Here is an 18,517-nt window from a genome sequence, read left to right on the forward strand (position 1 = left end):
GTGATGGTCAGGAATGATATTTTGTGATTGGAAGCCTGTGACCAGCGGCGTATCTCAACAGCCAATGCCAGGACCCTTGCTATTTGTTATACACATTAACAATTTGGATAGGAATGTAGAAGACAAGATTTGTAACTTCCCAAGTGACAAAAACAAGTAGTGTTACTGATGAAGAGGAAAATAATCAGCAACAGAGGAATATTGGTACACTTATCCAAGGGCCCCTGAAGGCAGAAGCACGGGTAGATATGGTGGTAAAAAAGGCACATGGTAAATGAACATCAAAAAAAGAAACCTCTGCAGCCTGAAATGGAAACAGAAAATGCTCGAAACATTTATGAGTTCAAACAGTACCTGTGAAAAAAGTAAAAGAATTAGATCTCTTGAACTTAGGGTTACTTGTTTCATTTGGCGTGGCGCAGAACACAAGACCAGTGAGGTTACAGTACAATTATATTAAATTTTAGTTAATTACTGCTGGAGTACTGCACTCGGTCTGGTCACAACAAAACAGGATGGGTGCAATTGTACTAGAGAGGACACAGAGGACATTCGCTAGGATGTTGTCTGGGGCAGAGAGTGGTTTGTTTTCTTTGGGGCAAAGGCGGCTACTGGAAGACCTGATTACGATACACAAAAATAACGAGAGGCCAAGACAGTGAAAAACAATTCTCCTTGGTAGAGGTATCCATACACCAGAGGGAATGAGTTTAAGGTACAGGGTTGGGAATTTAAGAGGGGAAGGAAGATTTCTTTTCCACTCAGAGGATGCTTTAATTCTGGCACCAGTGGGTGGGGGGGGGTGTATTCTCAGAACAATTATGCATTATGTATTTAGATGAGCACCTGGAATATATAGAAGGCCAAGGTTTGAGTGCTCAAGAAATGGGATTATCGTGGATTGGTATGTGATGGCCTCCATGAATAAAGTGAGCCGAAGGGTCTGTTTCTGTCTCCACGTTTCAACCTTTCTTTGTAAAGTGCTCTTTACGATACCCTTCTTTCCCAGATTTTAAGCCTTTAGAAAGCCACAAACTTTTTTTTTAAACAAACGGAGTTTACAACTTGCTTCAATGAATTGTATGCCCTTTCCCCTGACATTGCCACATGATAAAGGAGGACTGGCAGGAAGCCTTCCTTCAATACAACCGATAAAATCGTTTTAATTTGGCAAGCTATAGGCCTCTATTTAGAAAAGCTATGAAGATTAATAATTGCATGATACAGATCAAGTGCACCAAGATCAAAAGACCATCATCCTCAGCACATCAAGAAGGCATTTCACAACAGCAAGACATGGCGAAGGAGGCAGCATATGGGGACTTGCTTTCATCAGCTGGGCTATAGATACAAGAGCATGGACATCATGGTTCAACATTACTTTTTTGGTTTGGCTGCAAGGAGGACATGAGGCACAAGTCCATCCCCACCATTCAGCATGTTTACAAAGAGCACTGCCACAAGAAAGCTGTGTCCGTCATCAAGGATGCACATCATCTAGCCATGCGCTCTTCTTGCTACTCCCATTGCATAGGAAGCACTGGAGCCTTCAGTCCCACTCAACCAGCTTCAGGAACAGTTACTATGCTTCAACCAGCCGTGGATAACTTCACTGATCTCAAGTCTGAGCTGATTCCACAACCAACAGACTCACTTTCAAAGACTCTACAACTCATGTTCTCAGTATATGTATTTATTTCCACAGTTTGTCTTCTGCTGGTTGTTTATCATTCTTTATGTATAGTTTTTCATAAATTCTATTGTATCTTTATTTCCCTGTAAGTGTCCACAAGAAAATGTATCTCCAGTTAATACAGTGGATTCCGGTTAATTGGGCCATTGGTTAATTGGGACAGCCACTTATTTGGGACAACTCTTAATGAACAGAAACTAAGCGAGAAAATTCCCTTTGTTTATTTGGGACACCATGCTGCTTAATTGGGACAGAAGACTGCTGCCGAACAGTTTCTAACTAGCGTCAGTCACATACACTTGCATGGTCGTTAGACACTACACCGTGCTTTAGCAAACAGTTTTTAAATAGCATCAGTTGTATGTGCTTGTGTTTGAAAAGCAGTGATTTTTGTCATTGCTATTTGGCGAGAAATAACCATTGAAACAATTGAGAACTGTTTTGCTCATTGTGGTTTCAAGCATTCAGGCTTGAAGATGCCAGAAACAGCTGGGATTGAAGATGAAACTATTTCAGTACTTTAGCAAGTTAGGAACTATGAAGAATTTGAAGATACTGGCAACCATCTTGAATGTTACAATGAAAATGAAGATGTGGAGGATGCAATTGTTGAAAGCATTGAATGAAGGCAATCCTGTATCTGCACTAGGTGTCTGCGCTGATTTTGTTCATTTAGTCAGTCAAAAGAACACAGCAGAGTATAATGGATGAATTCCTTTGTCGATAAATATAAGAAACCTAATACACAGTTTTATAGTACAGTAGGAGTATTGGCGCTGTTCTAATTTGTTCTGTATTTCATTTAAATACATAATTTTGTTACCCAGTTGACAGTAGTTTGTCTTTTTTTGTACCTTTTTAACTATTTCAGCTAATTTTGGCTTACTTGTGCCAAAATGTACAGGTGCTGAAGTGTCCCAGTTAACCAGAATCCATGGTATATGGTAACATACACGTTCTTTAATAATAAATGTACTTCAGTTTTGAATAGTTTACAAGGAAATCAGTAGGGAAAATGGGATTGACGGGGTGTCAGGAACACCGAGTGATCTTCTCAAGTGAGATTACAAGATATGAATGAACCAAACACCAGCCTTAATATCCACCTGTCAAAAAAAAATTGCTACGCTACATGATCGCACAATGTAGTTATCATGCAAACATACAGCGATAAGAAAAAAAACTTCGCCTTTTGATTCTCTTTGAAAAAAATGTACAAGGTTCAGGAATGATTAAACCTAGCAAGTGTAGGCCCCGTGGCCTTTCAACAGGACAGTCACAAATCTCGTGCCTCGGGTCTGCCTGTCAACCTGATCCCGAGAGTGTGCGAAACCTCCTTCAGCTTGGAACGTTCACGCCACTGAACACTGACAGGCTCATACAGTACATACAACACCTTGCTTTATACTCTGCAGCTAAAGAAACGGCTTCAGCATTCATACGATAATCCCCCTTGATAAATGTTGGCCATGTCACAAAAGCAAGGAAACAGGAGGAGGAGGAGGAGCCCGCCGCCAAGTCTGCCCCGCCAATGCGATCATGAATAATTTATACTGGCCTCTCTTCCTTTGTGGCAGTTCCCACAAGCCTCAATTCCTTGGTCTCAGTGAGATCATCTCATCTCCAATAATAACCACTTCTCAAAGAACAACTTCCTTATCTCAGAAACCCTTCCCTGGGCACAACCGAAGATGGACACAGTTCTCCCTATAAGGAATCAGTGCAATCTTTGCGCCTCTTCCTCGTGTTTTCAATGGAGTCAAGTGTTTCCCTACATAAAACAAAAACTCCTCACCTATCAGCAGAGAGGAAAAGACTAACACAGATTGTCAAGTATCTTGGCAGACAGTCTGCATTAAGCACGGGCCTGGCTCCCACTTGTTTATATTCCACTCTCAGCAGTAAAATTCGTCTGATTTTCCAAAGAAGGGCATTCCACTCACATGTGATGTCAAGATAAGCTCTTGTTGGGTTGATTAGCAATCCTTAAGTAAAACAGTGCAGGAGCGAATTTATTTAAAAGATTCTTCTTTGTACCGCCCCCTCAGACTTGTTTCGAGTAAGGCGAGCAAATTAAATCAAACCGGTCATCTCTGAACGCCGCACCGCACCACACATCAAAGATGTCTCGGGGCCCATTCGTCAGAAGTGAACTACAGTTTCATCTCCAAAATAATTCCCGGGCCAGGCTCCAGATTGGAAGCATAAATGAATGCGCTAAAATACACAAAATAGGGGTTTAACCTGTGAATGAACCCAATGCAGTAATTAAACTGCACACCACCATGATCAAATTAAACGGAGCTTCCGGACTCAAACACAGGGGGGAAAGGCCGGCTTACAAAAATTAGAGAACACAGCAAAGGTAAACGTGTAGTTAAGAGAGACAAATGTCAATCCAGAAGTGGGACTCAGTTTAAAATGGGTGGAAAGGCTGTGTCGCCAGCTTCCATTTACAGACCAGAAGAACCGCAAGGACCCCGATCCAACCTTCAATGGTTTCACCTCCTCAGGCAATGAGACCAGGTGAATCAGGACACCCGGCTCGGCCCACCTCCCAATTCTTTTCTCCCCCCCCCCCCTCTGTCTTCCTCCTCTCCCTCCCTCCACCCACCCCTTCCCTACACAGGGTGACCGGCCCTCACTTGCTCTCGGCACTGCCGTTCCATCTGCACCTCCCTCTGCAGCCTCGCTGCTTTCTCCTCCGCCACATCTGCCTGGTCTTGCAGGCTCCTGATCTTCCTCCTGACAGCATCCACCGACATCGCGCTGGCCATCGTCTCGCCCCCGCACCTTACACCATGCCCAACCCCAGCCGCAGCCGCAGCCGCAGCCTCCAACAGGTTCACAGACCGGCCTCTCACACCAGCCTCTCCACTCCCTGATTCAAACGTACTTAGTACCGGAAGTAAGCCAGCGTTTAACCCGCTCCCGCCCGCGGAGGCAGTGGAGCTGGGCGGAGAAGGGGAAACAGACAAGAGAATCTAAAATAAGCGGGGGTCTGCCTTGCGAAAGGCAACGATTCCAGGTACAGCCCTCCGGCACTCCGCCCGTTGCTTCAGCCGTCGCGCTTTGAAATTAAAAATCTGTGTTTGCATTCTGCAGCACCCTCCCCACCGGTTCGCACCCCTATTGTTCAAGTTCCGGGGAAAATCTGAGGGAGCCCCCGACACCTTTGTTCCCCTTTCCCACTGGTCGAGTGTTTTCCAGCAGTCTCAGGCTTTCAGCCTGCCGGATTTCCACAATCCAGCCCTGACCGCGGTGTGAATAGATTGGCGATATCGCCCCGGCACCGAGCCAAGGGAGATACCGTCGGATGTTATACTTGCAAAGGAAAAGTGATACACTTTGATAATAAACCTACAGGTGGCCCAGGTGACTGGGTGAGGAGCCTTGGAGTTTTAAACACAAGGCATTACACTGGCCGGTGCCGAACCATCAGATTGCCGGGGGGGGAGGGGGGGCTGTAGCGGATTATCAGAGGTTTCCTGTATTTTGCTTTTGCAAAGCTATATCGTAGGAAATACAGCACTCTAAACAAACTCAGAGAAACAACGAAGTGGCACAAAAATCACCAGAAAAAAAATCTGATTTCTAGTGAGTTTGGCCCTATTTCCCTGTAAATAACTCCATAAATTCACAGTTTTGATAAATGCAGCTTCAAACCAATATGCAAAACGGGATTATTAGGCTTCAAATGGGTGAGTGGTTGATTGTGAAGATAGTCTCAGACCACATGATCAGCTGGCAAGATTTGCTGGTGGAATGACAGGTGGGGTGTGAGTTAATGCACTTTGGCAGGACAAATATAAGCAGAACGTACGCAATGAATGACAGGAGTAGAGGGATCTGGTGTACAAGTCCTAGGATTCCTTCAAGGTGTGAGTTCAGGTGGATATGGGAGGAGGTACAGGAGCCTGAAGACCTACAATCAGCTTTCTACCCACCATCAGATTTCTGAACAGCCCACAAACTCACGAAAATGAACTCATCCTTCTTTTGCACTGCCTATCTGTGCAACTTACAGCAAAGTTTATGTTGTGTCTGAACCGCTGCTGGAAGACAACAAACTTGCTGTCATATATCAGTGACAATAAACCTGATTCTGGTAGCTAATCAGAATCAGGGACATTTGTCGTCGTTAGCCAATAAAAGTGTAGGGTGGTCAAACCGGAGGCTCCGATCACAGCTCCAGCTTCCATTACACACATGGAAAAAAACTTTTTTGCACATTAATTTTAAGACAGCAAATTTCATTCAGTTCCACAAATGGCTGTAACTCAGCTACTGGTCATGCAGGAGTTGGGTGCTCATTGGGTGCTCATGTTATCATTGCCCAGCACATTCTGCACAGTTCTGGTCACTAAACTATTGGAAGGATGTGCATTAGCTGGAAAAATGTATAGAAATAATGCTGAGACTGGATGGGTTGAGTTATAAGGACAGGCCGGACTGTCTTCCTTAGAGGGACAACATTATAGAGGTTTTGTAAAACTATAAGAGGTGTAGATGGAGTACAAAATCAGGATATTTCTCAAAGTAGAGGAGTCTAAAACTAGAGGGCACTGATTGAAGAATAGTGGGGAAAAAGTTAGAGGTCATAAGCTCATGTTATTACAAGACATGGATAGAAAATTGGCTGATTGGCAGGAGGCAAAGAGTGGGAATAAAGGCTGCCTGTTTTGGTTGGCTGCCGGTGACTAGTGATGCTCCACAAGGGTCTGTGTTGGGACTGATTCTTTTCATCTTATATGTCAGTGATTTGGATGCTGAAATTGATGGCTCTGTGGTCAAGTTTGCCGACGATATGAAGACAAGCGGAAGGGCAGGTACTGTTGAGGAAGCAGGGAGTTTGCAGAAGGACTTAGACAATTTGGGAGAATGGGCAAATATAGTTCAGGGAAGTGTATGGTCATACACTTGGTAGAAGGAATAAAGGCATAGACTACTTTTTAAAATGAGGATAAATTTCATACATCAGAGGTGTACAGGGACTTGGGAGCCCTTGTGCAGGATTCCCTAAAGGTTCATTTGCAGGTTGAGTGTGTGGTGAGGAAGACAAATGAATGTTAGTGTTCATTTTGAGAGGACTGGGATATAAGATCAAAGATGTAATGCTGAAGTTTTATAGGGCATTTGTCAGCCACACCTGGAGTATTGGGAGCAGTCTGGAATTCATTGCCAAAGACAACTGTGGAGGCCAAGTCGTTGAATATATTTAAAGCGGAGGTTGATAGGTCCTTCATTAGTCAAAGTGTCAAGGTTACGGGGGAAAGGCAGGAGAACGGGGTTGAGAGGAATAATAGACTTGATGGGCTGAATGGCCTAATTCTGCTCCTATGTCTTTTGGCCATATGGGAACCTAAGGGTATATTTTTCACACAGACAATGGAGGGTATTTGGAATGAGCTGCCAGCGGAAGTCGTAGAAGTAGGTACAATTACAGTCTTTAAGAAACATACGGATAGGCACACAGATAGAAAGTTATGGGCCAAATGCAACCAAATTGGATTAGCTTAAATAGGCATCTTGGTCATCAGGTACAAACTGGGCAGAAGGGTCTGATTTTGTGCTCTATAGGTCTATGACTCTGTGAATAAAAATGTGTGGAGTTATAACTATTCACAAAAATAGAATAGATGAGGTGTACCCCTTAAACAATACTATAATCACATGATTGTGCAGCTTGCCACCCAGTAATTAACACCCACATTTCCTACAATAGTTAGTACAATTCAGTTGGCTTTGAGTTGGTTAGAAGTTACAAAGAAAAAGCTCACAGCACAAGTTCAGCCCACAGTTTAGGAAACTGGCTACTGAAAACCCACGGCAGGGAATAATGTCTCTTCACAATTTGCACTTTGACAGTGAAGACAAGCGGAAGGGAGAGAGGGAGAGAAAAAGAAAGGGATCGAGAAACAGGAATAGGCCCTCCAATCCACCAATCCTGCACTAACCTTCAAGCACGCTAACCCATTTTTCTCACACTTTAATTAACTCTCCCAAGCCCCCTCTGACCCACACATGAGATGCAACTTGCAGATGATAAGCAACCTAAAACTCTGCCAATCCCTGTGACATGGAAGGAAACCCGAGCACCAAGTTCCTATATATAAAAAGTTAAATTAATTCAGTACTGGACAGGACTCTGCACTGTTTTAGAGAGGTAGTGAGAATTTTACATTGAACCCATTGCGCATTTGGCTTGGTATTCCCAAACTAATGAAAACGAGAGGCTGGCGTGCTGAAATCGATTCAAGTCCCAAGTTACCCCTTTTCAGAAAGTACCCTTTCTGAAAATTTTCTGACTGGAAAATTATAAACAAAATACTGGATTACAGAGTTAGTTTCAGTTAAAGTATTACATTTTGGTAGGAAGAATGAGAAGCAGTCATATGGAGAAGAGGGCATAATTTAAAATGGGTACAAGGACATTTGCACAATTCATTGAAATGCCTGGTTAAGACAGCAGTTACACTAAATAGAGGTTGCAGGGCATTTGCAGTACGCAGAGAGCAAGAATCACTGTGAGAAAGTCACGGTGAACTTTTATAAAATACTGGCTTAGCAGCAGCTAAGGAGTTGTATCTAGTTGTGGGTGCCATACTTTAGAAAAGGTACGAATGTTGTAGAATGAATTCATAAAGAAATTCATATAGCAGAAAGCAGGCCTTTTGGCCCTAATCTATGCGCATGCTACTTTATTCATCCCTCCCCCCGCCAGACTCTACCACTCAGCCAGTTAACCCACAAAACTGCACATCTTTGAGAGGGGAGAGGAAACCATTTCACCCAGGTGTGTCACAGGGAAAATTCACAAACCTCCCACAGGTCTGGAACGCATCTGGCTCACTGAATCTGCACCACATGAGAAAGAAGTGTATCCAGTTATGTAAACAATAAAACTTTTAAAAAGAGAGATGCTGGTGCTAAAAATCTGAAATATAAACAGGAGTATTGAAAATATTGAGTGGTTCAGAGAGTATCTGTGGAATGTGAACTTTAAGAGCCTGCACTATTCTTCGAGCCTTCTCTACAAAGAATCCTGGACATGAAGCGTCCAACATGTAACTCAGCAGGCTGTGACCTGATACAAAACAATCTGCTGGAGGAACACAGTGGGTTAACCGGCATCTATGGTGGGAAAGGAATTGTTGACATTTTGGGTGGAGATGCTAACAATGAGCTCTCCCACCAACACCCATACCACAGATGCTGATTGACTTGTTGAGTTTCTCCGGCATCTGTGAGGATGGGGGGAGGAGGGAATCTCCAGATTCCAGCATCTGCTGTCTCCAGTGCCTCAGTATATGGGTAGACTGGTGAAATTGAGGTTGTATTACTTGGAAAAGATCAAGTTGTGATGGTATCATTGAAGGGTAAGAACAGAATAGATTGTGAGAAGCAGGTTGCAAAGGCAGCAGGGAGAAGAAACAGGGGATGTAGAATGAAGTTGATTGTGAACAAAGAACAAAACAGTACAGGAACAGGCCCTTTAGTATATTGTGAAGAACTTATTAACCTAGTAATTAAACATCTGACTAATCTCTTCTACATACATAATGTGCATAGCTTTCCTTTCTCTGTAAATCCATCTGCCTATCTAAGAGCCTTTAAAATGCCTCTAACATAGTTGCCTCCACTGTCATCCCGGGCATTCCAGGCACCCACTGCTCTGTGCAGAAACTTGCATTGAACTCCCCCCCCCCCACCTTAAATGCATGGTCTCATGGCTTGAAAGGATTACACATTTCATTTCTGACAAAAACATAACAGGTGTCCAGTCCATCCATGCCTCTCATACGCTTATGAGGTCTCCTTTAGCCTCCTCTGCTCCAGACAAAATAACCCAAGTTTTTCCACCCATTCTTAGAGTACACACCCTGTAATGCAGACAACATCTTGGTAAACTACCCCTTCAGACTCTCTTTTGCACCCTCTCTGCATCCTACCTGTGATGGGCAACCAGAACTGAATACAATACTCCATGTTAAAGAAACCTTTTTTTTTGACAAAGCAAATGATTAGAGTCTGGAATGTACATGTATGGTCAGTAATGGAACCAGGTTAAATCACTGAGTTCAAAATAAAGCTGGAAAGAAGTTGCAGAGTTTTGTGGAGAGGGTGAACAGAAGGACAAGCTGGGTTGCTCTTAGGTAGAACAAAAATAAAGTTGATGAACCAAATGGCCTCATTCTGTGCAGAAACCATCCTGTTCTCTGTCTCATGGACTTATGGGTACATCGGAATCCCACTTCCCAGATCTTGGTTTAGAGGTCTGAAGGAAAGGGCTGATCTAGGTGCTAGGACGTTGTGCTTCCATAGTCCTATCAAGCAGTGAGTTCCAGATAGCTACACACTTTGGCTGAAGGAAACGCTTTCCCATCTCTCTAATCCACCAGTTAGGGAACGGCCATGATCCTGCACTCTCTGATACCAACCATTTTACTAAGGGCACACTAAGGGTCCTCTTCATGTTCTATGGGTCTTCCAGAATTTTCTAACCCTTCAGCCTCCTTTGTCCTGAAGACGACCACCCAGCCGGAGTAAGGTTTACTTTATAACTGTTAAACTCTGACCTTCACAACCAGATCTTTCCCCGAGTGCTAATCTGCTGCGCAGTAACTACAATTGTGCAAAGTATTAACATGTTTTTGGTTTTGTAGTTTGACCATGCTGTTCTTATGCCTTAGCCAATGAAAAAAATCTACATACTTCTTAAGGAATTTATCAACATGTGAATGGATATCTGATCGTAATTTTTAAGGGAGAGGATAAAAAAAGGTGTCAAATCTTTCTGAAAAGAGTTTCAGGAAGTTAACTGCTATCTCTCTGGTCCAGGAAGCAGGTTATGATTTATGTCCAGATCCTCAGTGGTTAAATTTTGATTTCTGCTATTTCTCAGGGGTCATACTGAACTCTCTGTGCCGGAGCTCTGAGGGTCAGTATAACTGTAGGGGTCGGACTGTGACCTCTGTCCAGGTGCCCAGGGGTCAGACGGTGACCTCTCTGCAAGGAGTGAGGATTCAACTACTAAAAACGGATTTTGAACTATTCTGAGCCCGTCTCCGCTCCATCTCCATGCTGTCAAGCTACCACTAAGCATTGTGGAGAGTACACCCAGGACTGGACTGCCGCCAATGCTGAGTTGCCTGTCCCAAGTCAAGAAGGGGTTAGGGGGATTTGGTCGCAGCCTGCCTGGGATTAGCAGGATCAGTCTGTATTTTCATGGCTGACTGATTTCCAACATGGTTCTGGCACAGGGTCTAATACCGGCCGTGCGGTGGGGGGGGGGGAGCAATCTCGGTAATGGTGAACGAAGTGAGAGTGTGACTCTGCCCCCCCCCCGACACACAAGACTGTTGGCCAGAGAGAGCAATGGGAGTTCGCCGAAATATAAACCGTCCCGGTGCAGAAACTGTGCGACTGTCATCTGTTGCCGTTTTCCCGTGGTATCTCCTCAGGCTGCGATCGCGTCTGAGAGAGTCCCTGAACTAGTTAAGAATTTTCTTTGAAAATATTCGAACCTAAACGTTGCCCAGGGTACTCTGCGTCTGAGGAATTACCAGCTTGGGATGTGTAGAATTCCCTCTCAGTTTGGATTGGACTTTCTACAGAGCCCAGAGGTGTTTAGCATGGTGTAAATACGTTCAAAATGAGAGGAGGATTTACACTTGCTGAAGCCTGGGCTGCTCTCTGTGGTCCCCATTAGCTCCCTGATCACTGCGTCTTGTCCGCCTCTCTACTCCTTCACACGCTCCCGAATGCCACGGATACAAGTGGTATTCGGAATAGTCCGCATACTTTTCCTTTTAAGGAGTGCACTGCGCCAACGTGATCTGCACTCATGTTACAGGCCGGTGTCCGTGCTGAGCGGGAGAACGGGTCGTTGACCTCCACCAGGCAGACCCCTCCCCTCCTATTTCCATACCTGTGGCCTGACACTGAGTGACGGGGGGGGGGGGGGCGTCAAACAAACACGTCAATCAACTCGACATGACAACGGGAGAGGTTCTCACCTTGGCTGGCCCAAACCCGGATGACACAAATAGCTCAACGCCATATAAAGCGCTGCGCTATATTTACACCCCTGCCCGCTCCGTGTTTACTCATCCTGTTTGAATCCTTGGGGGATTATTTTTAGGCTCTGTTTTAGGATGGCTGCATGGTAAGAGGCAAAAGGAATGACACAAGGCGCACTAGCACCTGCTGTGATTTTAGAGGCTGCTCATGCACAGAACGGTGAGCGGATTCGCGATGAGAGAGGGTGACCGTGCGCTCTGCGTACTCACATCGGTAGCTTTCTTCTCAGCCAGCTCCAGTTTCTCCTGAGCATCTTTCAGAGCTTCCGAATATTTGTCGAGCTCATCCTCAGTCTGCTTCAGCTTCTTCTGCAGTAACACCAGTTCATCCTCCAGCTTCAGAGCGCGTTACGCGGGCAGAGAGTTGTGCAGAGAGACAGAGCAGGCAGTGTGGCCAGCCGTGTGCACGACAGGCAGTGAGATACATAGAGAGAGAGAGAAGGAGAGAGGAGAGAGAAGCAGACACACGTTAGGAAGCGTCCGTCCGCTCAAATACCTTCGCGGCGTTCTCCTCCGCCGCCAGCTGCCGCTCCTCCGCCTTGTTGAAATCCTCCAAAAACTTATCTCGCTCGTCCTCCACCGTTCGCAATTGCTTCTCGAGTTGGATGGATTCCTCCTCAAACTACGCACAATTGATGCAGAGGTTAAAAGGCTTTAAACACACACCATCACGGTTATCTTTATACCCCGACCCCGCCGCCCTCGGAATTTAGAGCCGATTTAACCCTACTCTCCCGCCACAGATAATTTAAACGTGTTACTGGACGGCAGCTTTGTGAAACAACGACAAAACTACTTTAAACTGACAAAACACGCGACTACCGATTTTAAACCCAGCAACACGCTTCCTTAAACTTCCACGAATGAAGTTTGCCCGTCTAACGGGACTGTCTAACGGGACTGTTAACTATCTGCCCCCGCTCGGGAGACGCGCTCCTTCCTCCCCAACCTGCTTGCTTCGGTCCTCGGCTGCCTTCTTGTCTGCTTCTGCTTGCTCGGCGCGGTCCAAGGCATTCTCCTTGTCCAGCTTCAACATCTGCATCTTTTTCTTTATGGCCTCCATGATTGCGGTGTGTGGCGGTGCTTTGCCAAGGAAAGAGAGAACAGCAAGGGGACACTGGAAGACGGAGAGAAGGTGCAGAGAGGCTGAGAGGGGGGAGAGGCAGACAGAGAGCCGATGCCGGTCTCAGAGCTCGGCAGAAGTGCACCAGATCTCTTCTGGCCTCAGAAATATCTCCTTCGTAGGGGGGGTGGGGGGCTGATTGAATTCCTTAGGACATTTAATACTTTTTTGGAAGCAGTCGCAGCTTGCCCTACCCTATGGCAATCTCGCTCCTGCATCCGCCAGCTGATTTGTTGCCGGGAGCCCTGACCAAAACCATCACCGTATATGGGGAGCCGGTCATGGGCTCCCGCTCGCCGTCAGCACATTCCCTCCCCTGCTTCAGCCTCCTGGGACAGGAACTGGGATAGCGAGAGGACGTCTCCCCAATCTACGAGGGTTTAGGAATCTGCCATCGGGACGGGGACTGGGATGAAGACGGAGTCTCCCGGCAGGAGGGGAGACACCAGGATAGGGTTGGGGCGTTTCCCTGCCGAGGGAGAGGAAGGGTATCGCCAAAAGGAAAATTTAGGAGTCACTCCTCTGGACCGGACATTGGGATGATCACAGTGGGGGCGGGGTTCTCCTAGAAATACAGGGATCTGGTTAGGGGTGGCAAAGGGGCTCCGTCTCTCTGCTGAGTGAGTGGGGCCATCCACTGTGCTACAAACATAGAATAACATATCTTTAGGCGCTGAGATTGAAAAAAGAATTGGTGCTCTGGAGAAAATGTCTTCCCAGAGAGAGTCTGTGGAGACTCACTTACTTGGGATATTCGGAGAGGAGATACATGGACCTTTGGTTATTGTCTGAGACATGAAACTGAAATGTTAACCCTGTTTCTCTCTCCACGGCTGCTGCCTCATCAGTGGAGTATTAGGAATAGAAGTAGTCCACTCGGCCCCTCTAGCCTAACACTGATCTGAATGTAACACCAACTCCACATTTCAGCATATCTGATTAACCTTTAATACCCCCAACCCAGCTTATTGGGAATATCTAACAGAATTTTCTGCATTTATTTCACAACATGAAGACTCCACATATTCTCAGTTGGGAAATCTTTCACAATGTTCACCATAACCCTGGCTGGTCACTCATGGACACAATTCCCATTGTGGTTGCCTTCAGAGTGTAGCCAAAGAACTATGTCCCATCCTAATGTGATGATGATATGGAATATTGAACACGTAAGCAGAACGTCACAGCAGAAACTTTAGGGATATCTGTATGAAAGTACAGATACAAATGATATTAATGTTGAAGTGTAATTTACAGGCAATAGAGAATCACAGCAGTGGGGGCAGCAAGATTGGCGCAGAAGGATCCATTATTGATGCCAGTTTATGAGTACCCTCTGAGTGGTTGGTTTACTTCAGAATCCTGTTTAAGTAATAAAATTAAGTAATTCCATTACAGGTGTTACAGGTTGTCTACGAGTCATATCAAGGCTACAGTGGAGTTGTAGAGTCATGAAGTCACAGTCATACAACATGGAAGTAGGCACTTTGACCTAGCTAGTTCATGCCAAACCAGATTCCCATCAGAGCTAGTCCTATTTGACCCGCTAAATCTCCCCCATCCACCTCCCTGTCATAGAACATCAGACAGTACAGCCCACAGTGTTGTGCTGAACCAGCTAAAAAGTAAATCAAAGAGACTCCAAACACTAATCCCTGCTACCTTCACAATGTCCATATCCCTCCATCTTCCTCATATTCATCTGCCTATCCAAACGTCTCTTAAAGCCTCTAATGTATTTGCCTCTACCACCATACCAGGCAACGCATTCCAGACATCCACCGCTCTCTGAGTAAAAAAACTTGCCCCTCACAGCCCCACTGAACCTACCTGCTCTCATCTTCAATGCATGCCCTCTGGTATTAGAAATTTCTACCCTGGGTAAAAAGATACTCTCTACTCTATGCCTCTCATAATCTTATAAACCTCTATCAGGTCTCCCAGCAGCCTCTGCTGCTCCAAAGAAAACACCCCAAATTTGTCCTTTCATGATAGCACATGCTCTCTAAACCAGGCAGCATCCTGGTAAAACTCTTCTGCACCCTCTCCAAAGCCTCAACATCCTTCCTATAGTGGGGCAACCAGAACTGTATGCATTACTCCAGATGTGGCCTAACCAGAGTTCTAGAAAGTCGCAACATAACCTCTTGGCATTTGAACTCAGTGGCTTGATTAATATAATCAAGCATTCCATAAGCCTTCCTAACCAGCCTATTGGCCTGTGAAGCTACTTTCATGGAGCTATGGACTTGGATCCCAGGATCTCTCTGCTCAGTAACACTGTTAAGGACCTTGTCCTTAACAGTGTACTGTCTCCTTGCATTTACCCTTCCAAGGTGCAACACTTCACACTTCTTTGGGTTAAACTCCATCTGCCATTTCTGTGCCCATATCTGTAACTGATTTATATCACACTGTATTCTTTGCCAGTCTTCTACACTATCCACAACTCCACCAGTCTTGGTGTCATCCACAGACTTACTATCCCACCCATCGACATTTTCATCCAAGTCATTTATATACATCACAAACAGCAGAGGTCCCAGCACTGATCCCTGTGGAACTCCTCTGGTTACAGACCGCCAGCTCGAATAAATCCATTCGACCATAATCCCCTGTCTCCTATGTGCAAGCTAATTCTGAAATCCATGTAGACAACATCCACTGCCCTACCCTCATCAATCTCTCTCGTCACCTTGTCAAAATCATGTTAGTAAGACAAGATTTTTCATTCACACAGCCATGCTGGCTCTCCTTAATTAGGCGATGGATTTCCAAATGCTCATATATCATATCGCTAAGAAATTTCTCCAGTAAATCCCTACAGCTGATGGAAGACTCTCTGGTCTATAGTTTCCAGGATTTTCCCTTGTCCCTTCTTAAATAGAGGTACAACATTAGCCTCTTGCCTGTCCTCTGGGACCTCACCTGTGGCTAGGAAGGACACCAAGATATCGGTTAAGGCCCCAGCAATCTCGTCTCATTTCCTCCTTCAATAAACTGGGGTAAATTCCATCATGTCCTGGGGATTCAGCCACCTTAATACTCATTAGGAGATGCAATACCTCCTCCTCCTTGCCCTCTAAACACCCTAATGTACTTATACACTCAGCACTGATCCCCTGGTCCTCCATTTCCTTTTTCTTAGTAAATACTGAAGCAAAGTACTCATTAATACCTCAATGACATTCTCTGCATCCAAGCAAGTGTTCTCCTCTTTATCCTGGAATGGTCGTACCATCGCTCTACTTATCCTCTTGATATATGTATGGGATGCCTTGGGGCTCACCTTTATCCTGCTTGCCGAGGGCTTTTCATGGCCCCTCCCGACTTTCCTAATTCCCTTCTTAATTTTTTTTCTGGGTCCTTTATAATGCTTCGTTTGATCCTAACTTCTGAAGCTTTACATCCTTTTCCTTTTTCTTCTTGACTAAATTCATCGCCTCTTTCGACATCCAAGGTTCTCTTACCTTTCCATCCTGTCCTTCCTTCTAACAGGAACACATCTTTCCTGTACTCTGTGCAATTGATCTTTAAACACCCTCCATAAGTCTGATGTGGACTTGCCAGAGAAAAGGTGTTCCCAATTAACACTTCTTAGTTCCTGCCTAATGCTCTCGTAATTTGACCTACTTCAATTTAAAACTCTCCCACAAGGACCATTCCTATCTTTACCTATAGCTATCCTGAAAGATAAGGAGTTGTGGTCACTGTTCCTTAACTGTTCACCCACTGAAAGACCAGTCAGCTGGCCAGGCTCAGTAACCATTAGCCTGTCATTGGTTTGATTTTATTGATTTAAGAAACCCTCCTGGATACACTTAACAAATTCTGCCCCATCTAAACCCCTCGCACTAAGAAGGTCCCAATTTATATTATGAAAATTGAAATTCCCCATAACAATAACCCTATTATTTTTACACATCTCCTCAATCAATTAACCTATCAGTTCCTCAATGTCCCGGTGGCTATTTAGGGGTCCGTAGTCCAACCATCAACATGATGGCACCCCTCCTGTTCCTGAGTTCTACTCAAATGGAGTTAGTGTCTGAATCCTCCATTATGTCTCCCCTGAGTGCCCTGTGATATTGCTCCTGATTAGCGGTGCAACTCCCTCCCCTACCCCCCACCCCCCACCCCTGGCTTTCACTTCCTTCTCTATCTTTTCTAAAACTTTGAAAACCTGGTACATTAATCACCCATTCCTATTACCCGCTCAATCAAGTCTCAGTGATGGCCACAACGTCGTAATTCCACGTACTGATCCATGCTCTAAGTTCATCACCCTTACCTATAATAACCCCAGCATTAAAATATAAAAACTATCTGACCCATCATACCTGCTATTTTGATTTTGTCTTTCAACACTTTCCCTGACATCTACTTTCCTGCCCAATCCTTCACTTACTGACCTGGTGTCCAGTTCCCAGCCCCCAGCAAACCTAGTTTAAATTCTCCCAAGTAACATTAGCAAACCTCCTGGCCAGGATATTGGTTCCCCTCCAGTTCAGGTGCAACCTGTTCCTCTTGTAGGGGTCACCCTTTCCCCAGAAAAGGTTCCAATGATCCAAGAACTTGCACCACCTCCTCAGCCACTCCTTCATCTGTGCTATCACCCCATTCCTACCTGCACAAGCCCATGACACTGGGAGTTATCAGGAGATTACTACCTTGGAGATCCTTCCCTTCGGCCTCTTTCCTAACCCTATACACTCTTTCCCCTTTTTTTGCCTATGTCATTCGTGCCAATATGCACCATGACCTCTGGCTGCCTCCCCTCCCCCTTGAGAATACCCTGCAGCTGCTCTGATGTATCCTGAACCGTCGCACCTAGGAGACAACACATCATCTTGGTTTCTCTTTTGTGGCACAGAATCTCCTGTCTATCCCCCGAACTATCGAGTCCACTATCGATACCGCCCTGCCTGACTTTACCTTTCCCTGTTGAGCCTCAGAACCAGCCACAGTGCTGCTGGCCTGGCTGGGCTGCTGTACCCTGATGGGTCATTCCTCCCAGCAGTAGCCAAAGAGGTACACTTGTTGCTGAGGGGAATGGCCACAGGGGAACCTGGCACTGACTGCTTCATCCCCTGACCACTCCTGGTGGTCACCCATCTACTGCCTGAAGCCTGCACTCTGGGTGTGACCACCTCTCCAAAAGTCTCATCCATAACATCTTCAGCCTCCTGCATGATCCCGAGTACATCCAACTCCTTGACCCGGCCAGTCAGGAGCTGAAGTTGGGTGCACTTCGCACAGCAATTAGTGGAGTTCCACAGGGATCTGTGCTGGGCCCTCTGCTGTTTGTGATGTAGATGGGTGGAATAGTGAGTCTGCGGATGATACCAAAATTGATGGAGTTGTGGATAGGCATCAGGGAAACCTTCAGGTGTCCTAAATCCTTACTCTCCTCCCCTTCCCTCTGGTGAGTACTTGTGTTCCAAACGCCCCCCATCTTTGGAGTATCCTGCCTCCATGGGGATGACCACTCTCCCCCGCCTGACTTGACTGCAGGTCAGGTTAAGAGACAGCTGGAGAAACCACATTAACACAAGGCTTCTGGACTGGACAGTATTAAACCCAGGGTACCAAAGGCCTGTGCGAACAGCTGACTGGTAT

General features: G+C 45.6%; 1 protein-coding gene across 17 annotated transcripts in view; it reads right to left on the reverse strand.

The window, feature by feature from the left end:
* The window catches only part of tpm1 (tropomyosin 1 (alpha)), a 49,997-nt gene extending 36,960 nt beyond the window's left edge, over positions 1-13,037 (reverse strand). For 4 of the 17 annotated variants that reach the window (XM_072282193.1, XM_072282191.1, XM_072282194.1 and 1 more), the window contains exon 1: positions 4,339-4,485. In XM_072282193.1, coding sequence (XP_072138294.1) covers positions 4,339-4,470 — 132 coding nt within the window. In that variant the 5' untranslated portion in view covers positions 4,471-4,485. Of the gene's footprint in view, positions 1-4,338; positions 4,486-11,985; positions 12,112-12,271; positions 12,398-12,724 lie in introns of those variants that run through there. The other 13 variants (XM_072282189.1, XM_072282182.1, XM_072282188.1 and 10 more) reach the window with 10 other exon arrangements.
* Between the last annotated feature and the right edge of the window lie 5,480 nt (positions 13,038-18,517).

This window comes from Mobula birostris, chromosome 18 (assembly GCF_030028105.1).
Source record: "Mobula birostris isolate sMobBir1 chromosome 18, sMobBir1.hap1, whole genome shotgun sequence".
Classification (NCBI taxonomy): domain Eukaryota; kingdom Metazoa; phylum Chordata; class Chondrichthyes; order Myliobatiformes; family Myliobatidae; genus Mobula; species Mobula birostris.